This window comes from Phragmites australis, chromosome 7 (genome assembly GCF_958298935.1).
Source record: "Phragmites australis chromosome 7, lpPhrAust1.1, whole genome shotgun sequence".
NCBI lineage: Eukaryota > Viridiplantae > Streptophyta > Magnoliopsida > Poales > Poaceae > Phragmites > Phragmites australis.
In genome coordinates, this window is record NC_084927.1 from 29,444,726 (window position 1) to 29,472,569 (window position 27,844).

Sequence of the window (27,844 nt, forward strand, 5' to 3'; positions counted from 1 at the left end):
TAATCCATAATTAAATCTTAAAATATCCAAAATTTGTCAATCCGACTTTAGTAATCTTATTTTGTCATGCTACATACAGAAAAAATATATTTTAAGCATGAAATGCTTGTTTAGTACTAATTCTTTGTTAATCTTGATTAAGCCTTTTAAACTTGATTAATTTCTACAGAAATTAACAAAAATCATAAAATGCGAAACTAATTATTTTGGTCTTCTCTATGTATACCTTATACAATAAAAATACCTTTTTTCCATGTTGAGTACTTCTCTCATGTGAGTTTGTTTGAACTACCTCATATTATTTTAGATTTAAAAACATCAAGCTTGTAATTTGTTTAATTTAGTGGGCAAATGAACTCCAATTCATATGATTCTTCCTCTACTGCATTCATAACCTCATGCACTACATCTCTACCATACTTCATGCCGTTTGAATCACATCTCGTGACATTTCATTCATTCTCATTTCGATGCACTTTATCGCTCTTTAGAGAACGACATCGCGGAGTGTCATGATGTTGACCTTGAGAGTGAATGTGTTGTTTAATTTTGTAAGTTATCGTTATATGTATACCATGCATGTAAGGGTTGAATAAGAAAGAAAATTTGTAAAGATGACACCAACAAAAATTCATCGGACCCAGCTAACAAGGAGGAGCATCACATGATTCATCAAGTAAAAAGAAGGATTGTCAGAATGGAGAATGTCGTTGACAAGAAAAACTACAATCAATTTGACGTGCTACCTCCTTTCAGAAAGGACGTCGACTTAGGTCCCATGGAAGACACCGACGAACCTCCATATGTACGTTATGATCATAATGAAGGGCGAATCGTTAAGAGAAAGTAGATAAATTGTATTAATTACTATATATGAATTTATTTTAGATGCAATTATACCTCACTTATGTTATAGAAATTTCAATTTATAGTTTATGGTGGAAGATATCTTTATTATTGAGCATATTGATTTTATTTTTAATGAATTAGCAATAGCATAAGTACTATTACTATGTATTACTATTTTTTATTTTTAATGAATTAGCAATAGCACTAGCATATTGCTATTTGCATATTACATGAGTTACATTAGCTATATTTATAAGCGTATTTATTTTCAATTTTTAATGATTTAAAATATGTATTAATGAAATTAACATATATAGCAAGCCTCAATATAGAAACTTAGGTATGAACGAAAATTGAATAATTTTTTATTAGGATTTTAGATTAACAGAATGTTAATAAATATAGATAGTACAAACTAATTCGAAAACACTTAAGTAGTACGGCAGTTTAATTATTCAGTCTTACTTGAGGCAGATCATGGATTCGAGTCTCAGTAGGCGCGTGTGTAGCTAAAACAAATTAGGTAAGAGGCAAACAAAGAAAACAACACTTTCTAGAGCATATATATTTGAGGAAAAGACAGCTAGAAATTCAATAGCAACATCAATTCAAGAAGATCAAAAGAAAAAAAAAAGAAATTTCATAAACAAAAATAAAAGTGTAGTCACGGATATGTTTACCAATGGAAGAAATGGTATCATGGAAACTTTTTGGATTAAAATGACTATTTTGACTGAATTTCAGTCTTTTATACTGTAGAGGTGGGAGCGTAGGGAGATTAATCGTTCTATAAAAAAGCGGTAAGAGGAGACGGCATGATAAATCCTAACTGTCTTTTAAAAAAAGTAAGAAGATACGTAACGGTAAGATAAGAATAGGATCTAACCTTCCTCTCAGATAATAGTAAGTTTCCGTGTTATCCCTGCAATCCCGACCCGATCCTTTGTCGAACTCCGCGGACAGAGGAAAAAAAATCCTTCTCTGCCTCCGGTTCCAAGGCGAGGAAACGTCCCAAGCAATCGAGGAATCCGTATCCTCTAGGTGAACAGTACCGTGACATTAGGCCTTCTAAACTATTAGATCTGGAATTGATGTACCAGATTATATGCTACGGTACCTTATAAACAGTAGAATCGCTACAGTAATTTGATACAGTAGTAATGCCGGTTACTATTTACCAGACTTATATTACTGTGTTTTACGGTGACTTTGTAAAGCCAAGTAAGGGGATACGCGTCCAGCAATAGAACACCAGAGTCCAGAGAGTCCAGAGATATTTTTTATCATGGCGAGTTCTGCTGCTGTTGTTGCAGCTCCTGCTCTCCTCCAACCTAACCTGCGAGGTCCCGCTGTGGTAAGTCCCACGCTTAGAACTGAAACCCTCGCGTACCTGCACAAGAGTTCAGCCGGGTATCGCTTTGCTCTATTTCTTCAAGCTGTCGGGGAGGTCGTCTCCCCATGCGGTTGCTGGGCGGACTACGAGGAGAAGGAAGGGAGTGGCGGGGGTCGTGCGAGCTTGCTTCAATCCTCTCGGGGACGAGCGCATCCTCCTAGAAGCCATCAAGGTGAAATTTCTCCTACTTTTTCAGTTTCTTTTTAATTCAGGATTGGGGATGTAGATAGTTTCTAGTTGCGTGGGAATGTGAAATTGACTATTCAATCCGGTTCTTGCGGTACTGGTAGTCATGTAGAAATACTATGTAGTATTGTAGTCCTCTGTACACTTGTAAAGGTTTGCCTGCAAAATGGGCGAGTTTACGCAACAGTCGAAGCACCTAACTGTTTCAATGTGCACGATAGTGGTGAAGCTGAGAATTTGATTTTGGAGTTAAATTTTGATTATATTTTTCCAGCATCTTAACCTAAGGTGTCCATGCAATGAGAGCCCTCATCAGTATAGGCAAAACCGCAAAATTATACCCTCGACTTGATATTTAGATGTACTGTTTCACGCTTGCCTGTCATTTAGTCTTCCAACTCCATTAAGTTTTGGAAATCAGAATGCTTTGCAGAAATGGAAAATTGCTGAATTTCAGGAAGAGTAGCTAAAACTTTAGTTGCATTCATCAAACAATACCAATACACTATGTAGCCTGGAATTTACTGTTCTTGCTTGTAGAAGCAAGAATAAATGATGATATTTTACCTACCATGTCTGTAGGAGCCAGTGGCGTTCATGGGTGGTGTGTTTGCTGGTCTCCTGAGGCTTGACCTGAATGAGGATCCTCTCAAGGAATGGATCACTCAAACAGTAGAGGCTTCTGGAATAGCTGAGGAAAACTGCACTGAAGAATCTAGTGTGGGAAGTCAAAATGATGCACCTCAACAAATTGAGATTGAGTGAGGTGCATTGGCTACCTTTTGTCCCGCTTTACATCTTTTCCTTGTATAAGTTATCCTGAATGTAACATTGAGTCATCAAATGCTTGCTCAAGTTTATGTGATTATATTGTTTTTAAATCAAACATTGGATCAGTATTGATGATACCAAAGCCTAGCTCCTGATTTTGTGCTACTACTCAGATATTACATAAGACACCTTCCTGTAAACATGGTCTTTAAAACTAAACTTTGGCCATTAGTACATTTCACAGTAGATTAGGTACCTAAAAGGTTATGTACATATGAAAACCTTTTTCAAATGTAAATCTGATAGTAATACTATTGTTTTTTGTGTGACAAAGCCTACATATGATTGCACCAATTGTTTCGTGAAGGTTACAAATTTTGACTCTCATGATTTGTTGGAGCCTTATAGTATGAAGTGGAAGGTGTTGTTGACTAGGAGCTGTAATTCAGACCTATTACATCGAATGATTTTTTGACCAACAATAAAATGAATTTCAGGCCTACATGTATTAGTGGATAGCTGGATGATCAAACATCATTTGGCCTTTCTACTCCCTACTATTAACTATTCCGCAGCCGAATCTTGCCTGCACTACAGATTTATTTAAAAAATAGGATATTTTTTGTCACCTTGTGCTGTCTTTCTTGTTATTTTTCTGATATAAAAAGATATATTGTTGGCCTTTGTGTATCCATTGGCTATTTGGCTTCAAGCGAAGTGTTAAACTGAATTTCTAAGACCAACCATCAGTTGACATGGAAAAAGGATCTTGCATGGGGTTTCTGTTGAATGGGATTTAAGTGGACATCACTTTCGAGTTTGGAGTTTGGACTATGTATATCTTACTGAAAGTAAAGTTTATTGATTCATGAAATGGGAATGTTTTGAGCAGCTTTATAGAGGACTGAAAAAAATATAGCAGTCTGCTATAATAACTAGTAACTACCCTTCAAAAAGAAAACAAAAAACAATATTTTATTTATCCATAAACACTATAATAACTAGTAACTACCCTTCAAAAAGAAAACAAAAAACAATATTTTCTTTATCCATAAACTGCTTTGATGGAGTGTTGCTGCTTATTTGCATGTCTCAAACTTGAAGAGAACTAAAATATATTAGCATTTCCATTGGATGATTTAGATAGAGTTTGTGAGCAATATAACCGAAATCTTCTTGTAAACAACGGTGTCTTAGATAGATTGTTGTGGGGAGAAAAAAGGGAAGTGTTCCTGCTGAGAAAGAACAGGGTTTCTTTGTAATAAGAGAAAAGGTCCAGTAAAAGTATTATTCATTTCACTGATGTATTGCATGAGGTATTCTGGAGATAATTGTTCTTTTGAATGCTAGGGACTGTTTAATTTGTTGTGTCCTACACTCTTGGTTTAGTCCAGGATGATGCTATGTATGTAAACAACTCCCATGCTTCAACGGTGAAACCTCCAATGATCTTATCATGTCTCCCTGACATATAATATTAATGCTGAAAAAACTAGAGGAATTTATAATCTGTTGGAAAATATGAACATTCTGGGTTCGGGGTATGTGTCATTCTCATTCCCATTATAGGTTAAGGGAGGGTAAGTTTATGCACTGTGAAAAACTGAAAATGTTTGTTAATCAGTGTTCTTTTCTCTTGCATTCACAAGAAAGAAAGGTTTCATTCCATATGAGCTTGGTGGGGTATTGGATTCATCCCTTCTTGTCTCCTGCTTTCTTGTTTCGTGGGACACTCGTTTCATCCCGTTTTCTTGAAGTGATAAATATCCCCACATATTATTCTCTTCCTTACATGCTTTTGTGTGTACATCTGGACATGAAGTTTGGTCATCATATTTCCCTCTATAACATGCTGTTTGGCTTCTCTCACCACTGATTCATTTAGACACACATAGATGGTTTTGGCACATTTGTAGGAATATTTGGTACTATTAATTACTACATACAGTTGCAAACGAGTGGTATCTTGCATCTACACGGTCCCCAAAACACATCTTTGGCCACAAACTTTGGTTATGATATAGTAAAGATTACGGTACTTTTTGAGACAAATTTACATATCATTTTACTGTCCAGTGTACTAGATGCACAAAAAGACATTGATAATCATGTTCATAAAGTTTGATTACATGTATCATTCTTTTGTGATTGGAGAGTGGAGTTTGACCAAGACTCATCAGCTATGGTACAGTGAAGTTTGTTCTGTGTTTGCTGGGAGATTGGTCATTTGTGGCTCCAAATTAAAATGGGTGGTGTTTGTTCTGTGTTTGTTGGGACATTTTTGTGCCATTCCCAGTGACAGATGATATGAAGGTTGGGCAGATTGCTTTTCATGCATGGATGCCCCAATGCAACTGACTGATAAAAAGCTTGTTTAATTAGTCGTTGGATTTCCCTTTTCCATTTGAAGATCTCTGTATTAGTCCACAGTTCAGTTTGAACTTTGACGAACTTTGAACCGTTCTTTTTTCCTTTTGGCTGCACAATTTATTAATCGTCGCCATTTGGTGTCTTCTTCCCTTCCTCTCAACCGTGCAGGGCTAATCAGGCTGTTGGGCGGTGCTTTCCAACTAATCCACTGATGGACACGGATCTAGGAGGTATGGCTTGCAGAATATCCTTCGCCTGAGTCTCCAGCTCCAACATGCGCGCGAGCTGTTATGGCGTAGTGTGGTTGGCGCTCCGGAACTAAAAAAATAAGATTCGTTATTTTTAGACATCTCAATATTTATTTATGAATTTATTAATATTTAACATATTTATTTAATTATGAAGAAAACAGTGGTATTTTTAAGCATGCATATAATTTTAATATGTAGACGGTAATAATATGAATCTAAATAAATTTGTTTCCTATTTTTTAAGTTTTAGATATTTTTCTATGCATTTTAGATTATTTTAGCAGATTTATCAATATAACTATTATTTCTTTCGCTATTTTTTGGAGTTTCACAAAAAAATTATGTGTCCATATATATATGTATGTATGTATGTATATGTATAGGTATACATACATATATATGTGTGTGTGTATGTGAATATATATACGTATTTGTGTGTGTGTCTATATATATATATATATATATATATATATATATATATACACACACACACATACATAAGATCTATATAAACATTAGCTGCAGCAACTTTAATATATGTAATAGATTATTGTTGATTTGAATCTGAAGCCACTGACGTGAACGCGAGTGATAAATCAATGCAAGCACTAACTACTTGATGATGACTTAATTTTCTTCTACGAGACTTTTTATGCTTCTGATTGGAAAAGGATTTCCTTTGAATGCTTACGCATTTCTGGTACATGGGAAATAGCATATGGGTTATCATAATTCATAACTAATTTGGAGTATTAAAGGCACTGAAGCGATGAAAATAAGAATAAATTGACCAGGGATGCAGGGTAATGTCCTGGTAGTAACATTAGGGCCCTGTTTGGTAGGGATTTAGCTTTCGGTTCCATCTCAAATTTAAAATTTATATAGTAAAATAAAATAATTTAAATATCTATTTTTAGTTTAAAATAAAAATAAGTTATCTCACTCAAACATTTAATATATCTACGGCTTTATTTCTATAAAAATTTTAGAGCTAGAAATATATAGCTCCAAAAATATCTTAGAGTTTGAGTTTTGTCAAACAGACTTTTATTTGCTGCAGCAAATGTACTTGGAAATGGGGAGAAAAGCATGGATAGAACATACTTGAAGTGATGCAACTTAAATTTATTGCATGTCACATTATTTAGCATTATTTTTAAGACGAGTCCAATCTTTCATACTAGTACTAGTATATTGAAATTTCAATTATTCTTCCTGTCACGTCGTAAGAGCATGATTGAAAGCTCTGCTGCATCACTGTTCTGCGTTGATTTACATTCAGCTAATCAGCTGGTTATAGGACAGACACCTAGTAGCCGAAATAAGTCTTTTTTTTGCTAGTATACTATGGTGGTATAGTAAGTAAGAGGTGCCCTGGCTGCTGACAAGTCTCTTTCAGTACACCCATCTTCATGGCATGTTGAGAAGACTTGTACAATCAAGGAGCACAATTTACTTGGGCTACAATCGTGCAAGTGACTTGACAAAAGGGTCTACAATCAGCTCGAGCTCATCAAGCTTCCCAGGAATTTTGCAAGGGAAAGGAAGCAGGGTAGTCTACGAACAAGAACTTGCATGCCATCTTATGGTTTCTCCGATCACCGGTGATCTACTTCGATCCAACCCAGCTGAAACTTAGAAAGCGTGCTCTCCTTCTTGTTGCATCGACATGGCTCACGCTTCACGCCCCGCCAATTCGGCACCACGCATTTGATGTTCACTGCAATTAGGTAGCTCATGCAGATGTTTCCATGCCATCCTGACGACTCTCGCCTATATAAGAGAGTTTAATTAGCAGTGTCGATTAACGTGAGTTCATCTTCACTGAACCTGTAACATCACGATCGAGATGACAGCGAGCATGAAGAGCTCTTGCTTCGTGATAGTGCTCCTTCTGGCCATTGCCACGGCCAGCAGCCTCTCGCTCGCCGCCGCCCGCGAGACCAGCAGCATTCCCGCCATCGTGGGCCGCGAGCTGAGGGGGTTGGTCGCCAGGGCCGGCGGCATGCTCAGCTCGGCCGGCTGGCGCACCGCGAAGTCCACCGACGACGTCGCTGAGGTGAAGAACCTGAGGGCCGCGGCGGCGCGGAGGCGGCCCAGGAAGACCGCCAGCGTGAGCTGCGTCACCGCCGCGATGTGCCGGAAGAAGCGCGTGATCTGCGGCAAGAGGTGCTACGGCGCCTCGCGCGCCAGCCTCAACCACGTCCCCTCCCGGTGCGTTGTCAAGTGCAAGAAGTGCGTGCCCACCTGCTAGATCCTTCGTCGTCGGTCTCCACTCCCCGTGGATTTCGAGCCTTCTGTTCAGCTCCCAGCTGCCGTGTAGTCGTGGTGTTACTGGTAGTCTGGTACTGGACTACTGGTATAACTTCTTGTCGTAGGTTCAGTGGAATAAAGATCTAAACCCTTGTCCATGCAGTAGAAGGTAGTGAATTCTATAATGTACTACTCCATCTGTGCGTTTTGGAATTTGGTTTCAGTTTTCCCACTTGAATATTGTTACGCTTACTTCCACTGTACACTGGCACTTTGTGTAGCAGTCATGTAGGGAAAGAAGCCGTTGACTGCAAAGGCCATGCGGTTGTAGCCGTTCAGGCTTGAGCTCCCTGACGACTGACGGGAAGGCCGAACGAACTGCCAACCATCGACACGTTCGATCAAGGAGCCACGTGCCACGGATGGTGTCAGATCGCCATGACAGGCATGATTGTTCAGCAGAGAGTAGTAGCTAGCGTGTTCATTTGCTGAATCCCCATCTCACCTAAATGTTTGAGCTAGAAAAGAAAGAGACTTCGCGAATGCTGTATATGGTTTGCGGTTGAGAGTCCGAGCTTTGGGTGCCATAATAATTCCTTTTTCCGCTTGCTACGCAGATTGCAGACAACCCGAACCGATGTGCACGGTGCACCGCACAATAAAAGTCGTCTCTTTCACGACGGAACGCCAGATTCATCCGTCAAAATTCATGACCGAGCGATTCACGTGAGGGTGTAGTGCCTGCTCAACCTTGGCCATGAGATTTCTCTCACGTTTATCTTGCTTTCACACATTTACTCAGGTTATCATTTCTTAAATGAGAGAGGATGTAAGAAAAACTAGCTAAGAAGCTTTCTATGACTAAAATTAAAGGTGAATCATTGAGAGACCCATGCAGCAACATCCATCGTCCTATCGATCCCAAATTAAGTGCAGCAGGTCTGCAGGTAGCTGCCCGTACAAGGATGACTCTAAGAGCATGTTCAACAATAGAGACCGTTGTTATCTTTATGTTATGTCATATCATCTTTAGATAATATTAAAGATAATTAATACGTACAATAAGGTGTATTTAATATTCTCTTTTTATCTTGTCTCTCTTGTGCAAAAGTACAATGTAAGCAGGTTAGGCTCTACCAACACTCTTACATGGCTGATTTTTTAATATTAATTAGGTGTTCACGTAAAAAAAAAACTGATGTAGCAAGTTACTTAAAGAGGAGAATGATGAAACTAGTTTCTTATTGAAAAACTAGATTGATTCGGTCATCCAAGACGTAAGACATTGCATTAATATGTCACAGTTTATTTCTTATGCTCTCTTAACATTTGATAATCTGCGCTCTTCATGAACAAAAATTACTCACCCTCCTTTCCCCGTAAAGCAACATAGTTGACCTCACGACCAAAATAATATTTTTATCATACTATATGTAATCATTAATTATCTTATGGGACTTAAAAGAAACAACATATAAACACTGTACATTAAAAATTTATTTCTTAACACTAATTGTTTCTCTCTCCTCTTAGATATACGCCCTTTGTTGCACTTGCTCTAAGAAAATAAGGGTAGCTTCGTATACTGACGCCATTTTTAGATACTGTAGCCGGATTGAGCCAAGTCCCATAGAAACTGAGAGTTTTGTGTACAGTATACGTTCTCAGTCCCAAATCGTAGAACTGACTAGCTATAGATAGCTATGATGACGGTCAAGGGCAGGGACCCAGGCAGAGAACAAACAGGTGCCGCCCAAAATCCCCGCGTGCACGGCTTCTCCGACGATATAAGCTATGCTAAGCCCTGCGCGCACGCGACCCGTTGCGATCGGCTCCGCAACGCATCGTCATCCCGCGCAGTTGCGCATCTTTTCATGGGAACCCCGGCGCTTTACTACTACTCGGTCGGGGAAGGCAGGAGGGCGGGTAGACTGCTGCGCAGCCGGTGCGGGTCGACGTAATACGTGCCGACGTGCCTCGAGGCAGCTGCCCCGCGCCCGGAGGCCGGAGCTCGTTACTTGCCCGGCGCCCGAGCTGGCGTGCAACCGCAACAAACAACGCGCGCCTGCGTCCGTCCGTGGGCGGTGCCCAACACCAATGGCGATGTTTCCCATTATATCGGTGCCTGCCTTAGGCCCGAGGTTTCCTCTCGCTCCTCGCGGCTCATTAATTCTGCTGATAGCCTGGTGCTGCGTATGTGGAGCAGGACAACCAGGTGCCGGTCGAACCCTGACGGCCGTCTTGTTTTGTTGGGAGTTTGCCGTGGCAACAGGCCACAGTCAACCGTGTGAGATTTTGAACGGAGTTTTGGATTCAGCAATTGACCGAGCAGCCGGCGGCGATGCTTGTCTAGCTTGCCTGCGCGCCAACCGCCAGGTCTAGCCGGCCGCCGGTCAACTTTGCAGCGGCAACGCGTGGGGGTTCAGGGGGGGTTGGAAGCTGGAGGCAATTTTCTCTCGTCACCTTTGTCACCAATGCCTCACGATCACCGCTGGCTGCTGGTGCCAGATGGAGTAGCGCTCGGAGTTTAATCAGCAGAATTTGACAGGTGGCGCCGTTGCGTCCTCTCGCCATGCATGCAGCGAACGTCGAACACTACTACTACAGTAGCTTTAGCTATCCTTTTCTGAGATCAATAGTATCAGATTTAGTTGGAAACACTTCAAAACCTGGACGTAGTTTTCAGCACAATTACCGTCATGCGATCAAGATTTGTTGGGGGAAATGGTTGGCTTGTTTTGAATCGAAACACTATTAGAACTACAGAGGTTAATTTCTACTTCATGAAATTTGCTCATATCAGGTTTGTCATATGCTCAGGTTTATTTGCAGAAAATACTGGAGTACTACTCCAAGGGCATGCCGTCGCTCGCTCTCGTCTGCATCCGCCGGTGAAGACGCAAAGAAAAAGGAGACGGGGCGATTGAACGCGTGCACAAGAACCGAGAATTATGGGGATAAAGGAGAGTCGGATGGTATGCCAATGAAACTATGAAAGTACAACACCAACGACTACCAGTGCACTATTAATACACCTTACCGGATCCCATCCATCTCCTGTTCTCTCCTCTTCACATGCGGCGTGCCATGTGTGGAGTGTGTCACGCCGTAACGTGTTCTCGTCGTGGCCTGCCCCGTCACTAGTGAAAAACAGATGAACAAGATAAGAAAACAGATGAACAAGATAAGAAATTAATGATACGTCGTTAAAGAACTTTTAGGGAAGATCTATTACTTATATAGGTTCAAGTCAGTACTAAATTCTGATCCGTTATTAATGATAGATTATTAGTGATATATTATAAAGTTATCTGTTATTTATAATATTAGTGACGAGTCGTAATTACAGCTGTTAGTAATGCATAACATATTAATGATGAGCCTCTCTAGATCAGTCATCAGTGACGAGTCATGTTACGATCCGTCACTTATAATAAGTCATAATGGATGTATACTGTAAAGGCTCGTTACTGATGACTCAGTTTTGTTATAAGAGCTGGTCAGTTACCGTGTGCATAGCAGTTACAGAGCGCGATCTTGGCGTCAACTTCTTACGATTTTCTTCAGTTCCGCTAGAGACTCTCTAATACTTCCTCTGGTTGTAAATGTAGGTCGTTTTAGCCTCCTCAACTATTCTCTAAATATAAATTATTCTCGAACTTCTATGTATTTTTTCTCTTTTGTTCACATCTTGCCCTTGTTTAATAAATACTACCACTCTCACAAATAAATGAGTTATCTTTTCCAATGCAGAATAAATGAAGGGCAACAAGATAATTTGATCTACTTTCTTAATCCTTGTGCACAAGTCTAAAACGACCTACATTTACAATCGGAGGGAGTATCTTGTTGATTTGAAGTTTAAACGGTTGTTCACAATCCTATTTGCATAGCCAAATTACTAACACCTAAAATTCCTTTCACAACAGCAACAACAACTAATTGAAATTGATGGGCAAAATAAAGCATATAAAAAGCATGAGAATTATCATCTAGCACCAATTTCTCCAAGCCATTTAGTTGTCCACGCATATTTGAGGCACCATCTCACCCTTGTCCTCTCAATCTAGACATGAATAAGTTGTGTTTAGCAAAAATGCTATCTAAAGATCTTCTCAGCGAATCAAAGATGATATCAACAACATGCTCATCACAAGCAATCTCTCCACAATCTCCCCTTTTGGGTTCAGAAACCTACAAATTGAAACATTTAAATTTAGAATTTTCATGATGATTAGATACTTCAAATTAGAATTGTATGATGGCTAAATACTAATCTTAGAATCACGGTCATTTACTCTCTAACTGATGCAGCACAGGACTCATCAACAAAGTAGAGAGAAATGATCATCCCCAAGCTCGTTCAGGATGACTTGTGTAGTTTTTTAGCACATGCCTCTACCAATTGTTTTTGGATCTTAGGAGAAGTCAATTTATGATTTCCAAGTGCATTTTCATTGATCACATCAGATAGAGCAAACCATTCCAACAACTAAAAAATATTACCCTTACTTGTTGAACTCTTAGACTCATCATCTCCACAGAATGCAAGACCTTACCTAAGAAGGAACCTTACAATACCAATAACAGCCATCAAACGATCTTGATATTCAATATGCGACTTCTCGGTTTGAGAAGTGATTGCACATTCCACACTCTGCTTTTGATTTTTGAAATCTTCACAATGTCTTCTTTCATTGTTGTGAGTGTTATTTGTTCCACCTACATGAGAACTACCTCCAGGGCGATCACAAATTCACAAGCTTGAAACTCTTAAAAACATGAATTTTTCCATCACATGCTTCAGCCAGTACTCCCTCCAGCCACAGAAGAGTGTCATTTTGAGTTGTATATTGTCAACCCATTTAAACTATGACAATCATTGTCTTTTTAAACATTTCACTTGAACTTTTAAAAATGATATAGCTAGAATTGTGTTGAAAAGTAGTTTCAAATATTATAACTTTGCTATATTTTGCATACATTTATATCAATAATCAGTGGTCCAAGTTAGTATATTGGTGACCATATTAGTATCTCAAATGACACTCATTTGTAACTATAGTGAGTAATAATACAGAAAAAAAATATGTTAGCCTGTGCAAATTCACGTTCGTACGACTCCTGAATAGGCATTGCTTCCAGGACGACCACAAGCTTGAAAGTCAAAACTTAAGCTAAGTTTAAATATCACACAATTGGGCAACTAGGTGAAATGTGATAACTGTTATGTTTGATCCAGTTTCATAGTACTAGTTGATTGAAGAATGTTACTATCGGTTATGTTTAATGTCTTTCAAATACTCACATATAGGGATGTGTATAGTCAATATTTAGAAACTTTAGTCATTATAAAAAAAATATTTAGATTTATGACATACAAATGATATTAGTATATTTGTAATGGAAAACACTTTCAAATAATTATATTTTCGATAACCTTGGATAACAAATACTTAAAAAATAATGGTCAAAGTCATGCATTAGAGACCAAATCATTGTCCTAAACCACAAGTAAAAAAATAAAAGTAATACCTGTTGCTCATTTAATCATACTCTAACTTCCAAGAGCTTTAATTAGTGGCTCTTTTGGAGAACACAACTTAGAAAACTTAAAACGATATCTATTTGAGAATAAAATCAAAATTTTAAAATGACATCTATTTGAGAACAGAGAGTATTTTGAAACGGAGTGGTAAAAAAAATGCACCAATTCAACGTTTTCATGCTAATAGTAATTCTATAATTTTATTTCCAAAAGATACTACTACTGCTAGTCCAGCAAGCACTGTAGAGGATGAGTATCCCTGTCAGCTGTTGGAAGCCCAAAGAAAGACAATTTGGTTGGCAGTTTGTTAAGTGATGGCCTCTCTGATTGCTCCATCCATCAATTAACACTCCATCTTTATTATCCATGCATGCTTTTCTCCAATATATAACTCCTGCCGCGCTGCCCCTCCACCGCATCGACCGGCCTCTCCAGTCCCTGGCCCCGCCCCTTCCCTCCCCGCTCCGCTGCCCGCCGCATGCCAGTCATGAGATCGGGAGAGGGCGACACGACAAGGAGGTCCGCGGCGGCCGGGCAGGCTATGGTGGAGCTGCAGGCCAACGCGTCGGCAGCCGGCGGCGCCATGGTGGTGGGGCTGAGCCCGCTCAGCGAGACGCTGTGGCGGGACAGCAAGGCGCTGACCGGGGCGGGCGCCGCCGCGCTCATCGGCGACGTGTCGGCCAGGCTGACGTGGAAGGACCTCACGGTCACCGTCGCGCTGGGCCCCGGCAAGACGCAGACCGTGCTCGACGAGCTCACCGGGTACGCGGAGCCCGGCTCGCTCACCGCGCTCATGGGCCCCTCCGGCTCCGGCAAGTCCACCCTCCTCGACGCCCTCGCCGGCCGCCTCGCCGCCAACGCCTTCCTCTCCGGCAACGTGCTCCTCAACGGCCGCAAGACCAAGCTATCATTCGGCGCCGCGGTATATCCACAGCATCCACCTTCTTGCTTCACTTAAGCCAATACTCTTAACTGACGAAATCACTGCTCTATTTTTGGGCATCAAACATCCAAACTATCCCGTGCTACATCCATATATAGGAGCAGTACCGTTAAGGTTTCTTAGGTAGAATCTGACCAAGTTCGATCATCCTCCATAACTGACATTCCAGAACATCGTAGCAAAAGCATATCTGACGGATCAGGATCTGGTAATATTGCATGGTGTTTATAACAGCGGTAACCTTTGTTGCTAAGTGTGGTTGTGCAGATTCTCAAAAAAAGAAGAAACGCGCGTGGTTATGAATTTGTACATTATAATATACAGTAGACACTTCACACTTCACGTACTAGTACCCCAAGAGAGGCAATTGGCTCATTTTGTGTGTGGTAGCTGTGGCGTACCGTTCGACGGAGAGAGATCGGCCAGCCCAGCACGTTGCACGGTGTCACTAGTGATGGATACGCGTCCGTTTCAATTGATTCGGCTTGATTATTTGGCATCTGTCCCAGATGGTGAATGCAAAGCTACGCGTAGAGCTATCCCCACAGCTGCGTGTAATGCAGTTAGGTGCATCAATTCAATTCGCTCCGGTTGCCCGATCGATGGTGCCAGCACTTTCCACCTACACAACATAAATACAGACAGCCGGATTCATTCTCATGTTCCTGCTGCGAGTTTATGATGACACGAACCACTCTGCCGTGGCGTTTGGGCCTGTCTCGCTACCAGTTTTAGGGGACGCGTTTTTGTGGATGCAGAAGCAGCTGGTTTGGTCCACAGCTTTGTGGTAAATTTAGCGCTGAGAATGAAGGTTTAAAAGCGAACAAAATTCTACTTCTTTCAGCATGGAAAGAAGAATGTTTACCACTCGTTGATTACCTACTTGGAACGCTTGATTTTATGCAACACGAGCACGTACTGCAAGTAGAGATTGCCGGAGACTGATCAGGAACGTTGGTGCGTGGGTGCAGGCGTACGTGACGCAGGATGACAACCTGATCGGGACGCTGACGGTGCGCGAGACCATCGGCTACTCCGCGCTGCTGCGGCTGCCGGACAAGATGCCGCGGGAGGACAAGCGCGCGCTGGTGGAGGGCACCATCGTCGAGATGGGCCTCCAGGACTGCGCCGACACCGTCATCGGCAACTGGCACCTCCGCGGCGTCAGCGGCGGCGAGAAGCGCCGCGTCAGCATCGCCCTCGAGCTCCTCATGCGGCCCCGCCTCCTCTTCCTCGACGAGCCCACCAGCGGCCTCGACAGGTAAAACGTCGGCGCCTCCACGTCCACGGTCGCCCCGGCCGGGAATTAACTATGCCTCGCTGTGTGGTTGCGCAGCTCGTCGGCGTTCTTCGTGACCCAGACGCTGCGGGGCCTGACCAGGGACGGGAGGACAGTGATCGCCTCCATCCACCAGCCCAGCAGCGAGGTGTTCGAGCTGTTCGACATGCTCTTCCTGCTGTCCGGGGGCAAAACCGTCTACTTCGGCCAAGCATCGGAAGCATGCGAGGTGATTGATTGCTCGCCAGATTAAACAGTGAATAACTATGCTCCTACAGCACAGTCAGCACCATGCGTACGTTTGGTTAAACGACTGATACCTTGCACCGTTGCAGTTCTTTGCTCAAGCTGGTTTCCCCTGCCCGCCTCTGAGGAATCCGTCGGACCATTTCCTGAGGTGCGTCAACTCGGACTTCGATAAGGTGAAGGCCACCCTGAAAGGATCGATGAAAGCAAGGGTAATAAGCAAACAGATCGACCGATCGACAAAATCCGTAAACTTTGAGACCTTATTCTGTGCTGCAAATGATCTAATGTTTGGCATTCATTGAAAAGGTTGAGAGGTCTGACGATCCTCTGGATAGGATGACCACATCAGAAGCCATCAGGAAGTTGGTTGCATCCTACAGCAGGTCCCAATATTACTACGCCGCTAGGGAGAAAGTTAATGATATCTCGCGAATAGTAGGTGCTCTGAGTCATATGCAACTGTTTTTCGTGTCCACATAATCAATATTGCACCCGGGGACAGGAAATGACCTGAGGAACTACCCATGCCATTCGTTGCAGAAAGGAACGGTGCTGGATTCAGGTGGTAGCCAGGCCAGCTTCCTGATGCAGGCCTGCACCCTGACCAAGCGCTCATTCATCAACATGTCACGGGACTTCGGGTATTACTGGCTGAGGCTTCTGATTTACCTCCTCGTGACCGTCTGCATTGGCACAATCTACCTGGACATTGGCACAAAATACTCATCCATCCTGGTAAGCATGAAGAAATTGATCAGCGACTTCTAAGGCTGGACTGATATGAATGTTCAATAATGTAATCGCATGAGCAATGCCATGAATCATATGGTTGATTGTAATGCATTTACTACCTTGTCTCTGCAGGCCAGGGGTGCATGTGCTGCGTTCGTCTTTGGATTTGTCACATTCATGTCCATTGGAGGATTCCCTTCGTTTGTTGAGGAAATGAAGGTGAAATTCAGACAATGCCATTTCATCTGCAATTAGAAATGCTGAGAGTTTTGCTCACCTTTCCTTCATTTCATTTATACAGGTTTTCCAGCGGGAACGTTTGAATGGGCATTATGGTGTTGCGGCATTTGTCATCAGCAACACCATATCAGCAGCACCATTCCTGATTCTGATATGCTTCTTGTCGGGAACCATATGCTACTTTATGGTGCGCCTCCACCCTGGTTTCACACACTATATCTTCTTCATCTTGAACCTGTATGCCAGTGTCACCGTGGTCGAGAGCTTAATGATGGCAATTGCCAGTGTCATTCCCAATTTTCTCATGGGGATCATCATAGGGGCCGGAATTCAGGTATTACGATTTTACCAATTTTCCATTTGGTTTTTTATTCCCCTAATAGTCCTATTATTGCTTGGGGTATGTTATGGGCGGGGCTGTAATTCAACATGTTAGCTGCATTGCTTTCAATCTCGTTCAAAAACTTCTATAGAGAGGTTTGAAGGACTTTCCTGAATAAATGGGAAAAAGAAAAAGAAAACACAAGGAAGCTGGAACTTTTTGTTTAGTACAGTTGTTAAGCCTTCATTATTATGGCATAAGTCATGTAGAAACATGTGATATTTAAGATGTATTCATGAATTAGAGAACTTCCAAAACTCAGTAAGGTTCTCTGGGGCCAGGATACATCAAAGGATTTTAACATGTGCTAATCCAATAAGGTGTCAAGCTTGTCATATAAAACCAGTACTGAGCAGTATTAGTGTATTACTTGCAGCTTTATTGCACAATGGCCAGTATTCCAGTATAATTTCAGCAACTTAAGACAGTATGAGATCAAAAAAGATTTGATCAATTTTAGCTACTGCAGAAGATACATTGTCAATTATCCAATGTTTCAGTAATGTAGTATAGTTTCATGCCAACACAAAAGAAACGCCAATTTCCTTCCCATAAAATTTCCGATGTTGGTGCTTGGCAAGAAGAAATTTTCTAACTACTTTCCTTGGACAGGGAATATTTATGCTTGTATCTGGATACTTCAGACTTCCACACGACATACCAAAGCCTTTTTGGAGATACCCCATGCAGTACATCAGCTTCCATTACTGGGCACTGCAGGTAAATTTGGTTCCACACAGGAGTAGAGCAATACACACTAAATTCCAGTCTGAAATTTGACATCAAACTCTACATCTAACAGGGACAATGCCAGAATGACCTGAAGGGTCTTGTATTCGATAACCAGTACCCAGACCAACCCAAGATCCCTGGGGACTTCATACTGAAGTACATCTTCCAGATCAGAGTGGACCGATCTAAGTGGATCGATCTATCGGTCATTTTCAGCATGATCTTCATCTACCGCATCCTGTTTTTCCTCATGATCAAGATAAATGAGGACGTGATGCCACGGATCCGGGGGCACATTGCGAGGAAAAGGATTCATAAGAAAGATCCTTGTTCTACCTTTGGCAAGACGCCTTCCCTAAGGGGCTATGTTGTGGATCCAGAGCTTGGTCCCAACGAAAGCTAGAAGATAAACTGGTTGTTTTGGGTCGCAGAAATAGGTCGTTTCTCCCCAGCTCTTGGTGATATATTGTATTTAAGATCAGAGAAACTGGTATCATACGTTTTGTAATTGAAGCTGATTTGAGTACAGGTATACGTACATGTAATGTGAGCAAACTGGCATCAGACAGATGCAGAGTGACACATAACTCATTGTTCAGAATTGATTGTCTTCTTTTGATACAGAAGAAGAATTGGTTGAAGCACTAAAGGCCCAAGGGTATGGCTCAGATGACGCATTGTATGATCACAGAAAGAAGTACTACATAATGAAGGGGAACAATAACTGCTCCATTTGAAACTAACAACAAGATCAATGTTATAATTGCTATTAGGTAACTTGACAGTTTTCCAAACATTTCACATGGAATCATTTAAGTTGTGTTTGTAATAACCGACCATTTCACATGGAATCATTTAAGTTGTGTCTGTAATAACCGACCATTTCACATGGAATCATTTAACTGAGTTACTGACCGACCTTAATCAGTGCAGTGAGCACCACCACGAGCTATATATTTCAAGCCAGATCAAGATCGCTAGTACAGGATCACGATGCCAATGATTTAGTTTGGTCCCCCTTATGCCAGGCCAAGGACATGGAATATGGATTCAAAGCTCTATCCCATTTGGTTAATTTTTCTCCAGGACACTAATAAAATGTGGCTTTGCCTGTAAGGCAACATTATGTTCGATATTGGCCCCAGTAATGGTGGTAGATGCAGAAGGCAATTATAAATAGCACCAGATGAGAGTGACAGCAAAGATATCATGTGGTATGCAGGCGGAAATTTGTCAGAGCAAACGCAATAGGGTGGGTGAAACAGTCGAGAGCATGGACTCAACAAAAATCTTCAAAGGAAGATTCGCAACAATAACATCCGATTCATTTTTGTGAAGCAGTTCTGTTTTGGATTTTCTGTTTCAATTTTTTTTCCACACTATTGTCAGCTCGAAACTATATTGAGCATCAAGATAATCATAAGTTACCATCTCCAACCAAACATATTAAGATGGTCATGCTGAAAAATTCCATTGAATTTTGATTCAAGTGCGATTATAGATAGCTAAGAATCTGAGTAAGACGATCGGTGCACAAGCTCACTGTGTCAAGTTTCAGATGACCTGAATTGGATGTGCCTGGTGCATTTACGAGGAAAATAACATTTACATTTGAAAATTGATTAAACCATATGCATCTTTCCTCAAGATTCAGCTTCAATGAATCATCAACGGCCAAAGTTAACGGCCTATAAGTTAGTATTTTGGAAGGTACATGCTAAAGGGCAGTATGATGCCCTACACTTATGCTGGAGGATAATACAAAACAATAGTGGCAAGAAATAGGGCTTTGAAGCAGGAAGAAATTGTCAAAAACAGAATCCCATAGCATTGAACAGTTCGAATTTGTAAGCTTACATATAAGCTGTCATAATAGTAATGCCACGGCGCTAATACGTTGCTGTCAGTATAAGATCCAATACGATGGTATATGCCAATACGATGGTATATGCCATAACAGGTTGCCACCAAAGGCTAGAGCTGCAAATGCCCAGTATCTAAAGACGTTCAAAATGGTCCGCATCAACTTGTACCTATAACATGCCGCATCAGCCTTTTGCCTACATGCAACTGAGCAGTGTAGGTGACTCCAGTGACCACCCAGTTTTAGTCCTCTTCAACTCGAATTTTAATGCTTATTTCCTCTTAATTAAAAAATCACCTAGTTCCTCCTAGGCAGCCTATTTTATCGTTTTAAAAAAGCAATTTATATTAAACCAAGACACAATATGTAGTCATATAGATACAACCATTATAGCAAATCCATATCTAATTGTTTTTTTAGGGAAAACAGTAGGAGAAACCCCTACTACAATATATACACACACTATAGTTTAGTGTTACGTTACCTCCATTTACAATTTAAAAAACTATCAATTACAATCCACTAGGTAGACTAGTTACAATCATACGTTCAAAAGTATATAATTGTAACATGATAAGCTAACGAATTACATTTTATATTACACTACGATTATAATGGTGTTCCTTAGGTTGTACATAATTAGGCAAAAAAAACTTTGATCACCGACAGGTAAATTTGCTGAAATACACAACAAGGAGGTCAGAATGTAAGGAAGTTCATGGAATGTAAGGAAGTTCATGCTGACTGAGACTATCTAGTGCCATATCTTACGACGATCACCAAGAACGCGAAGCTTCCTGAATTCCAAGCCAACCGTAACAAGAGAAGTGGAAACTTGTAGGTGGAGACCGCCATATTGGGTAACAGCTACAGTTAGCAGATCACCAACATTTTTGAGACGATCCACTAAGCTCTGGAACTGTGGTAGATCAGGAACCTGGACTAGAGTCTGCATAAAGGACACCCACCATGCATCAACACCCATTAGGGATATTTACAGCAAAGCAAAAAGGTCGCTTTAGGCTTATTTATTAACATGAAAGTGACAACGCAGGGCTTTGGCCCTTTGGACTAATTAACATAAAATTGAACAAATATAGACCCCCAATAGAGAGCATAACTAAATTCCACGCCAAAAGAGCATTTAAAATGCAGTTGCAAACATAAACTATTCAAAAGATATCTTTGGTATTTCAACATTTTCAATTCTGGTACAATTTATTGACTATTGTCACTATGGGTTGCCCCTGTCCAGTATTTTGCAGGCAAGTGGATATGTATAAATTTTCTTAACGATACAAATTGTGAAATCTCCCACAAAATAATAGAGTTAATCTACATCTCTAAAACACGGATACGCCACCCAGGGGTCGTATCCGTGTCGGATGCGGTGTCCGATACGGATACGCTCTGGATACGCGGCGGATACGTATCCATAGAGTATCCGAAAAAAAATAAATATGAATAATTCGGATACCTGGGCCGGATACTTCTGGGCGTCTGGGATACGTATCTCCGATACGGCCCAGCCCACCGCCCAGTCGCTAGTCGCAGCCGCACGCCTCCCTCATTGGCCAGTTACCGTGCGCAGTGCCTCACCGTCCTGTCTTCTCCGTCGCCGGCCACCTCCCCGTTCTTCTCCACCGCGTGCAGTGCCTCACCGCATCTCAGCAGTCGCCTCTCCGCTCTCAGATCTCGCCAGCCACCGCCAGCACACGAAGCGTCTCGCCGTCGCTGGTCGCGACCACGCCGGTGGCCACCTTCCAGTCGTCAGCAGCCCCACCCTCTACAGCCGGATGTCGCCTCGCCCGCGTGGCTGCGCTCGCAGCTAGATGCCGCCCGCCCTCTGCGCCTCCACTCCCTCCAGCCAGCACCGCTCTCCAGATCTGGTGAGTAGCCCTCTCTCTGGTATCTGCTCTCCTTCTCTGTTCTGTGTGCAGGCCAGAGTACTTTGAGATATTTTGAAGGGCATCGGGCATCCATTAGGCTGTAATGCATTCATTATACTCGAAAGTGTGTAAGATATATCTCTTAAGTCTGTAATGTGTAGTCCTGCACAGTGATTGTACATGGTCCAATGGTCCATTAAGTGGCTCGTATTTGTATTCTGGCAATGCCTTTTCATCTGTCTTGCCTGCCTATAGCATTTTGGAATATCAGCACAGCACAGGCCATCGTTGAGGAAATAGGAAGATTTTGTTACGTCTCTGTTCGGTGAACCAGACCCAATTTTCTTTCTTCAGGTTGTACTGGAATAGATTTACTGTATTGTTTCTCATGTCCTTTAATATGCTCTAAATTGAGATTTTTAAGTATGTTATGTAATAGAATTTAAGTAGAATATGGGGATAACTTATTTATGTTTTTTTTTTAAAATAGTAAAACGTATCCGCGTATCGGATTTTCCGGAAAAATAGTGTATCCCCGTATCCGTATCGGGCTGATACCGATACCCGTATCCGTATCGGTGCTGCATTGATCTACATTGTATTTAGATGCACTGGTTAGTGCTTAGCATAAATGCCTGAATCCATTCTATAAGAACCAAAACATCTTTAGTAGTAGCAAATAAAGTGAATATGTAGTTCAACGTTTAAACAGAAAAAAGGAATTCAGAGTTGAATCCAGAACATCATTTGCTACATGAAACAAGCTTTCAACTAGGAAAGTGTGCATAGATTCATCACGCTAATTCATCCATACAGCACCAAAAGAATCCCACTAAAACATAAGAATCCGAATTGATCTGGTGAAACTGAACCATAAGACCATTTCCGGTTTTGATGAACGTAAGGCACTGTGAGTCGTAAGATGCCACGTGAAAGCTACACACCTGAGGGAGTTCCTGGGCGGCGTCAAGGGCAGCCTGCAACCGCTCGACATTGGAGCGGGAGAGAGGGCGCGAGATGGGCACATCCTGCACGACGGCCGCGCGGGCGCCTTTGGTCTCTAACGTGAGGAACGGCGGGGCGGACCGTGACTCTGCGGGCAGCTTGTTGACGAGCCTCGCCTGTTTCGCGGCGGGGGCGTCCCCGGCGGCCGGCGACTGCGCGTGGACGGCGAGCACGCTGCGGAGCGCACGGTGGAGCCGCGCCGTCGACGGCGAAGGCGATGCGGTTCCCGTTCCGTGACGACAGGCTGTAGTCACGGAAGAGGAGATCTCTGGCGAACTGCGCGACGCACTGCGGGCCGCCGCCGTCGGGCCCCGTGGCCGTGGCCCCCAGGAGGTTGTGGAGGAGCACCTGCGTGGGCGTGAGATAGACGTGACAGACGCGGATCACCTTGTCCATGGCCGGGAGGAACCCTTCGCGGCGAAAATCGCGGGGGCGCGTGTCACGTGCTCGACGAATTGCGGGAGAGAGAGGGGGGCGGGGGGTGGAGGCTGAGCTCTTGTGATGCTGGGGCTTACGCTTGTCGAGGAGGGAGATATCTTCATCGGTGAAGAAGGCCTTGAACTTCATGGTTTGTGCTCCGCGGCGGTGGCGGCTTCTGCCTCCGTCTTCTCGGTGTGCGGCGACAAGGTTCACGTTACCGACTGCAGCTTGGTTATCGAAATCTTGCGGTAAATGTGGTTACCGGTCAAAAATTTAAAAAAAATTCGGAGAAAATTCATTTGACAAAATTTGAATTTTTGCGAAAAAATCGTGTTTTTGCCCTCTCGGTAACCACTCGGTTTTGGTCGGTTACCGAGCGGTTTATGTCGGTTACCGAGCGATTTTCTCGCATTTTTATTTGGTCGGTTACCGAGCAGTTTAGGTCGGTAACCGCTCGGTTTTCTCAATTTATCGAGCGATTTTATCGAATTTCAGCGCAGTTCAACAAAAAAACCTAAAAATGGCTCAATCTTGTAAAATCAATAACTAATTTATCTGAGCTTCAAATTAAGTGAAACAAATTTTGTAGACTTCTTTATAATATGATCTACATGATAAAAGTATTTATACTTATAAAAAAATTTAAAATTTTTTGTGAGAAATTTTATTTGTTAAACCAAGTTAAATGCATTGTTTACTCTTTGCTAATCTAAAAATCATGAGACTATTTTTTTTTTTTTTTGTCTTCTTACGTGATCCTATATCTTTGCCGGTGTGGGGGTTTGGTGCGGGTTTGCAAACGTTTCGCGCGGGCCTTTTCGGCTGTGTTCTTTCAGAGGCCGTGAGCTTACTGCCTTTTTAAGAAGGGCTTTTTATATTTTGGGCTGGGCTTTGTGTCCATTTAAGTGAAGCCCGAAGGTGTCCAATTCCAAGCTAGAAAAATCAAACCTCAAAAGAAAAAAAGCTAGAAAAATCAGCGTTCCCATAGAAAGATATAAATCCTCTAACAAAAATAAAAAGATAGAAATCGGCGACTTCTTGGAAAGGCTAGTCAAGAAAAATCTTTTGGTTTCTTTTCGGTGAACTGCAAACAACGAAGCAACATCGCTGCCAAGCAAAAATACTGTACATCTATGGAGATGATCGACAATCTACTCTACTCTGTCCTGATTGACAGCAAAGATCTACAGCTTGATACGAGTAAGATAATAGAGATAAAAAATTCTAGCACATTTACATAGCAATAGAAAAAAAGGATAAATTATCCATGCTTTCGTTGAAAGTCGAACTCAAGACCTCCCGCTCACTAAACGGGTCCTCTAGTCAACTGAGCTACGAAAGCACTATTGGTTAAAATTTGAACTAGTCCTTTATCTAAAATAGATTATAGTTAGGTTACAACACCAGAAGTATTCGACGTTGTTGTCCTGTAGAAAAATGCATCAAATATTGAAGCTTTGCTTCGAATCCATAGTCCCATACTAAGCACGGACCAGTGAATGAAATAGTGTACATTGCCAATGTCACCACGGTGATTACATCTGAACAATGTATCATCAAGCTAAGCAAACAATACAAACGCTAAAACACATCTGAAAACAGCAACCTATCTTGCCATTAGAACTTCAGGACTACAAACTACTATCACCACCTAGAAGGTAATGCCTAAACTGCCAGTAGAATCGTTAAACAATCGAAGAGCTCGCCGAGCCAGCGCGAATATCGGACAGTCCACCGACGGCGCGGTGAGCACCGCGCCCGTGCTGGACCTGAACATTGCTAGTAGACCCACGGCGGCTGGGCTCCTGCGACGACGGCTTCTGCTTGCTCTGCCAAGACTGCTCCGTGACCGTGTCGTCGGTGCGCTGCTCGACCTCGTCGCCATTGTTCGACTGCGAGGCCGTCCTCGTCCGATCAGTGGAGTCGACGGAATTGGGCTCCCACGAGCACGTCCAGGCGTTGCCAGCGAAGCTGTTGCTCCCAGCGGACTCCTGCGGCTCGGTCTCCCCGGGGATGTCCCGCACCGAGACGTACTTGTGCATGCTCGGCTCCATGAGATCGTCCTTCACGACAACCTCCGACTCGACCACGAGGGTGACCGCCGCCATGCCGCCGTACCTCCCGTTCACGGACTCCTTGTCGTTGACCGACCTGTCCAGCTGGAAGCTCTTATTCTCCGACGACGAGGAGTTGAGGTCAGCGACCGCTTCAAGAATCGAGCAGGCCTTGGACACGCACGCCGGGAGCGTGAAGGCCGGCGCTGCACCGACGGTGGCGGCGGCGCTGGTGTTCTGCTGGTGGTAGTTCTGGATATCCTCGAGGAGCAGGGATGCGTACGAGTTGTCTTTGTGGTCGAAATCGCGCGAGGACCGCCTCGACGACCGGGTCCCCGGCCCGGCCCTCGGGTTGGAGGAGCTCTCGGCCACAATGCCCAGCGAGTGGGTCGCGTTCATCCTTGCGGACGATGCTTTGGTGTCCGACGCCACGGCCTCCTCCAAAATTACCGTCTTCTCCTTCGAAGCCCGGCAGCTGGGGATCAGATCTTTTGGCCGCTCCGCCGCCTTCTGCGGCACTGCGACGGTAGTCTCGGTGGATTTCTGCATTACATTTCGAGGATTTTAACCAATTTGGCAGGGAATATGATAGCTAAAACCGAGGAAGGTTTGAAGCTTTCATCGATCTGTACCTTTTGGGGCTTGCCATTGTTGCCGAGAGTGTTCTCGTCGAGCTCCGCCATAGGGTTGCGCCGGCAGGGCGACTGCTCGGCCTTCCTCGACGAGCTCCGGCTCAGCGACGGCCCGTGCGCCGGCTGCACCCCGGCATTCTCATTCCCTGTGGCAGCCGCCCTCGCAGGCGAGTTCGACCTTGGCGATGGATACCTCTTCCCAGAAGCAGCCTTCACTGGCGACGGCGCGCGCCCCTTCTCCCTAGCCGGGACCGACACCATCTTCCCCGGCTGCTGCCGTGCGGCCCGCTCGCCGGTCCCCGAGCTAGCCGCCGCGGGGGCGCCGTCCGCCCGCCGCCCCGGCGACCGGCTCACCCTCCGACTCCGGCTCCCGCTCCCGCCGCCACTGCGGCCCTCATGGCTCGCCGACCGCTTCCGTTCCGGCGTCCTCCGGCGCGGGGACGGCCTCGACACCGCAGCCCCCTCCCTCCCCCAATCGCACTCGTCCTCCGCGCCCCCGCCCCTCCTCTCGAGGTCGAAGTCGTAGCTCCGCTTGGATCCGGCGCACCTCCGGTGCCCGCCGCCATGCTCGCCCGACGGAGCCTTCCCAGACGCCGACGAGCTGCGACTGAGGCGGCCGCACTGGATCAGTATCGCGTCCACCTCCTCCTTGGTGCAGCTCGACGTCCGCACCGGCACCCTGCCCACCGCAACGTGCTTCTCCTCCTCTTCCGGCGCCGCCCTCTCCACCTCCTCCTCCTCCGCCTCGCCTTTGGCCGCGGCAGCGACCTCGGCGGCCGCCGCCGCCGCCGCGGCCTTGACGACGAATACCGTCCTCTTGTCGGCCGCCGGTTCCTCCAGCTTGGCTAGAGCCTTCTTGGCGGGCGCCTTTGCCTGATGCGTCTTCTTGGCATCGGCGACCAGCGCGGTGTCCTGGGCGGCTTTCTTGCCGCCGCTCTTCTTGGCGTCATTGGAGGGCTGCTCCTCTCGCCGCTCCGCTTGCTGCTTCTTGCTGAAACAGAGACCCATGGGGTTCAGACGACGGACTTGGGAGCTTGGATTGGGGTGGGGTTGGGAGGTGGCTGGCTTGGCTGTGAGCCGGTGAGGTAGAGGGGCAGACACGAGCAGGGCTTTGGGAGGCGTGGATTGGAGTTTTGTGTATGTGCTGGGTGTGTGCAGAGAATAGGCCCAACAGAGGCAGACCAGACGAAGGGAGGCGCGGTACGAGAGGAATTTCAAAATTTGGGTGGTTTGGTTCACATCTAAATTTATCACGTTTAAAATTAGTTTTATCATAAAATTTGAAATTGTTATTTGATTAATTATCATAACTATGAAAAACCATATTTTACTAACCATTTGACTCAACGTCGTACCATAGATTTTTTTTGACTAACTTTATTATATTAGTAGCAAATCACATTTAGCTAAGTTTAAATCTGACAAATTTAAACGCACACCAAACAGACACTTTACGTTGTTTCATCGGGGTGTGCGCCCACAGCGGCCGCACCATGTGCAACAGCTCAACACAGAAGAAAGCCGTTGAGCTGAGCCCTGCACGGACGAGAGAGTGGGCACAGGCGCACAGCGAGTGAAGGGGAGGAGTGAAGACGTGTACTCAACTAGTTTTTGGGTAAAAATGTAAAATCTTGCTGTTGTGTTGTGCGTCAGAAATTTACATCGCCAAATTCCTTTCTTGGTTTTACTCGGTCACCAGTCACTACTGCCCCAGGTAAATCTAGCTCATATCTCTAATCGCTGACCCGTATGCCGGGCCCTGGTTGCAGGCACGTGTTCATGTACTATCATGCAACGCTACT

General features: G+C 43.8%; 4 protein-coding genes and 1 pseudogene across 6 annotated transcripts; 3 read left to right on the forward strand and 2 right to left on the reverse strand.

The window, feature by feature from the left end:
* The first annotated feature begins 2,079 nt into the window (after positions 1-2,079).
* LOC133924625 (UPF0426 protein At1g28150, chloroplastic-like) lies at positions 2,080-5,958 on the forward strand. Of its 2 annotated transcripts, none has more exons than XM_062370247.1 (4): positions 2,080-2,203; positions 2,286-2,414; positions 3,011-3,189; positions 5,738-5,958. In XM_062370247.1, the coding sequence occupies exons 1-4, from the start codon at positions 2,135-2,137 to the stop codon at positions 5,826-5,828; spliced, it is 468 nt and encodes a 155-aa protein (XP_062226231.1). In that variant the 5' UTR covers positions 2,080-2,134; the 3' UTR covers positions 5,829-5,958. The 2 variants fall into 2 exon arrangements, with proteins under 2 accessions (XP_062226231.1, XP_062226232.1); XM_062370248.1 differs by having other exon boundaries at positions 3,011-3,194; positions 5,738-5,925.
* Positions 5,959-6,385: 427 nt separating this feature from the next.
* LOC133923585 (uncharacterized) lies at positions 6,386-8,166 on the forward strand. Its single transcript, XM_062368865.1, has one exon. It carries the CDS (start codon positions 7,670-7,672, stop codon positions 8,072-8,074), a length of 405 nt encoding a protein of 134 aa, XP_062224849.1. The 5' UTR covers positions 6,386-7,669; the 3' UTR covers positions 8,075-8,166.
* Positions 8,167-14,030: 5,864 nt separating this feature from the next.
* Positions 14,031-19,475, forward strand: LOC133924626 (ABC transporter G family member 11-like). 2 transcript variants are annotated; one of them, XM_062370249.1, is made up of 11 exons: positions 14,031-14,543; positions 15,536-15,825; positions 15,901-16,072; positions 16,179-16,301; positions 16,399-16,527; positions 16,633-16,827; positions 16,957-17,043; positions 17,126-17,398; positions 18,059-18,166; positions 18,249-18,951; positions 19,107-19,475. In XM_062370249.1, exons 1-10 carry the CDS (start codon positions 14,100-14,102, stop codon positions 18,579-18,581), a joined length of 2,154 nt encoding a protein of 717 aa, XP_062226233.1. In that variant the 5' UTR covers positions 14,031-14,099; the 3' UTR covers positions 18,582-18,951; positions 19,107-19,475. The 2 variants fall into 2 exon arrangements, with proteins under 2 accessions (XP_062226233.1, XP_062226234.1); XM_062370250.1 differs by lacking the exon at positions 14,031-14,543 and adding an exon at positions 15,209-15,331 and having other exon boundaries at positions 19,107-19,473.
* A 642-nt stretch (positions 19,476-20,117) lies between these two features.
* On the reverse strand, positions 20,118-23,563 carry LOC133923586 (uncharacterized; annotated as a pseudogene).
* Positions 23,564-24,852: 1,289 nt separating this feature from the next.
* Positions 24,853-27,492, reverse strand: LOC133924627 (uncharacterized). The gene is made up of 2 exons (XM_062370251.1): positions 26,043-27,492; positions 24,853-25,953 (listed from the first exon to the last, which is right to left on the reverse strand). Exons 1-2 carry the CDS (start codon positions 27,378-27,380, stop codon positions 25,042-25,044), a joined length of 2,250 nt encoding a protein of 749 aa, XP_062226235.1. The 5' UTR covers positions 27,381-27,492; the 3' UTR covers positions 24,853-25,041.
* Between the last annotated feature and the right edge of the window lie 352 nt (positions 27,493-27,844).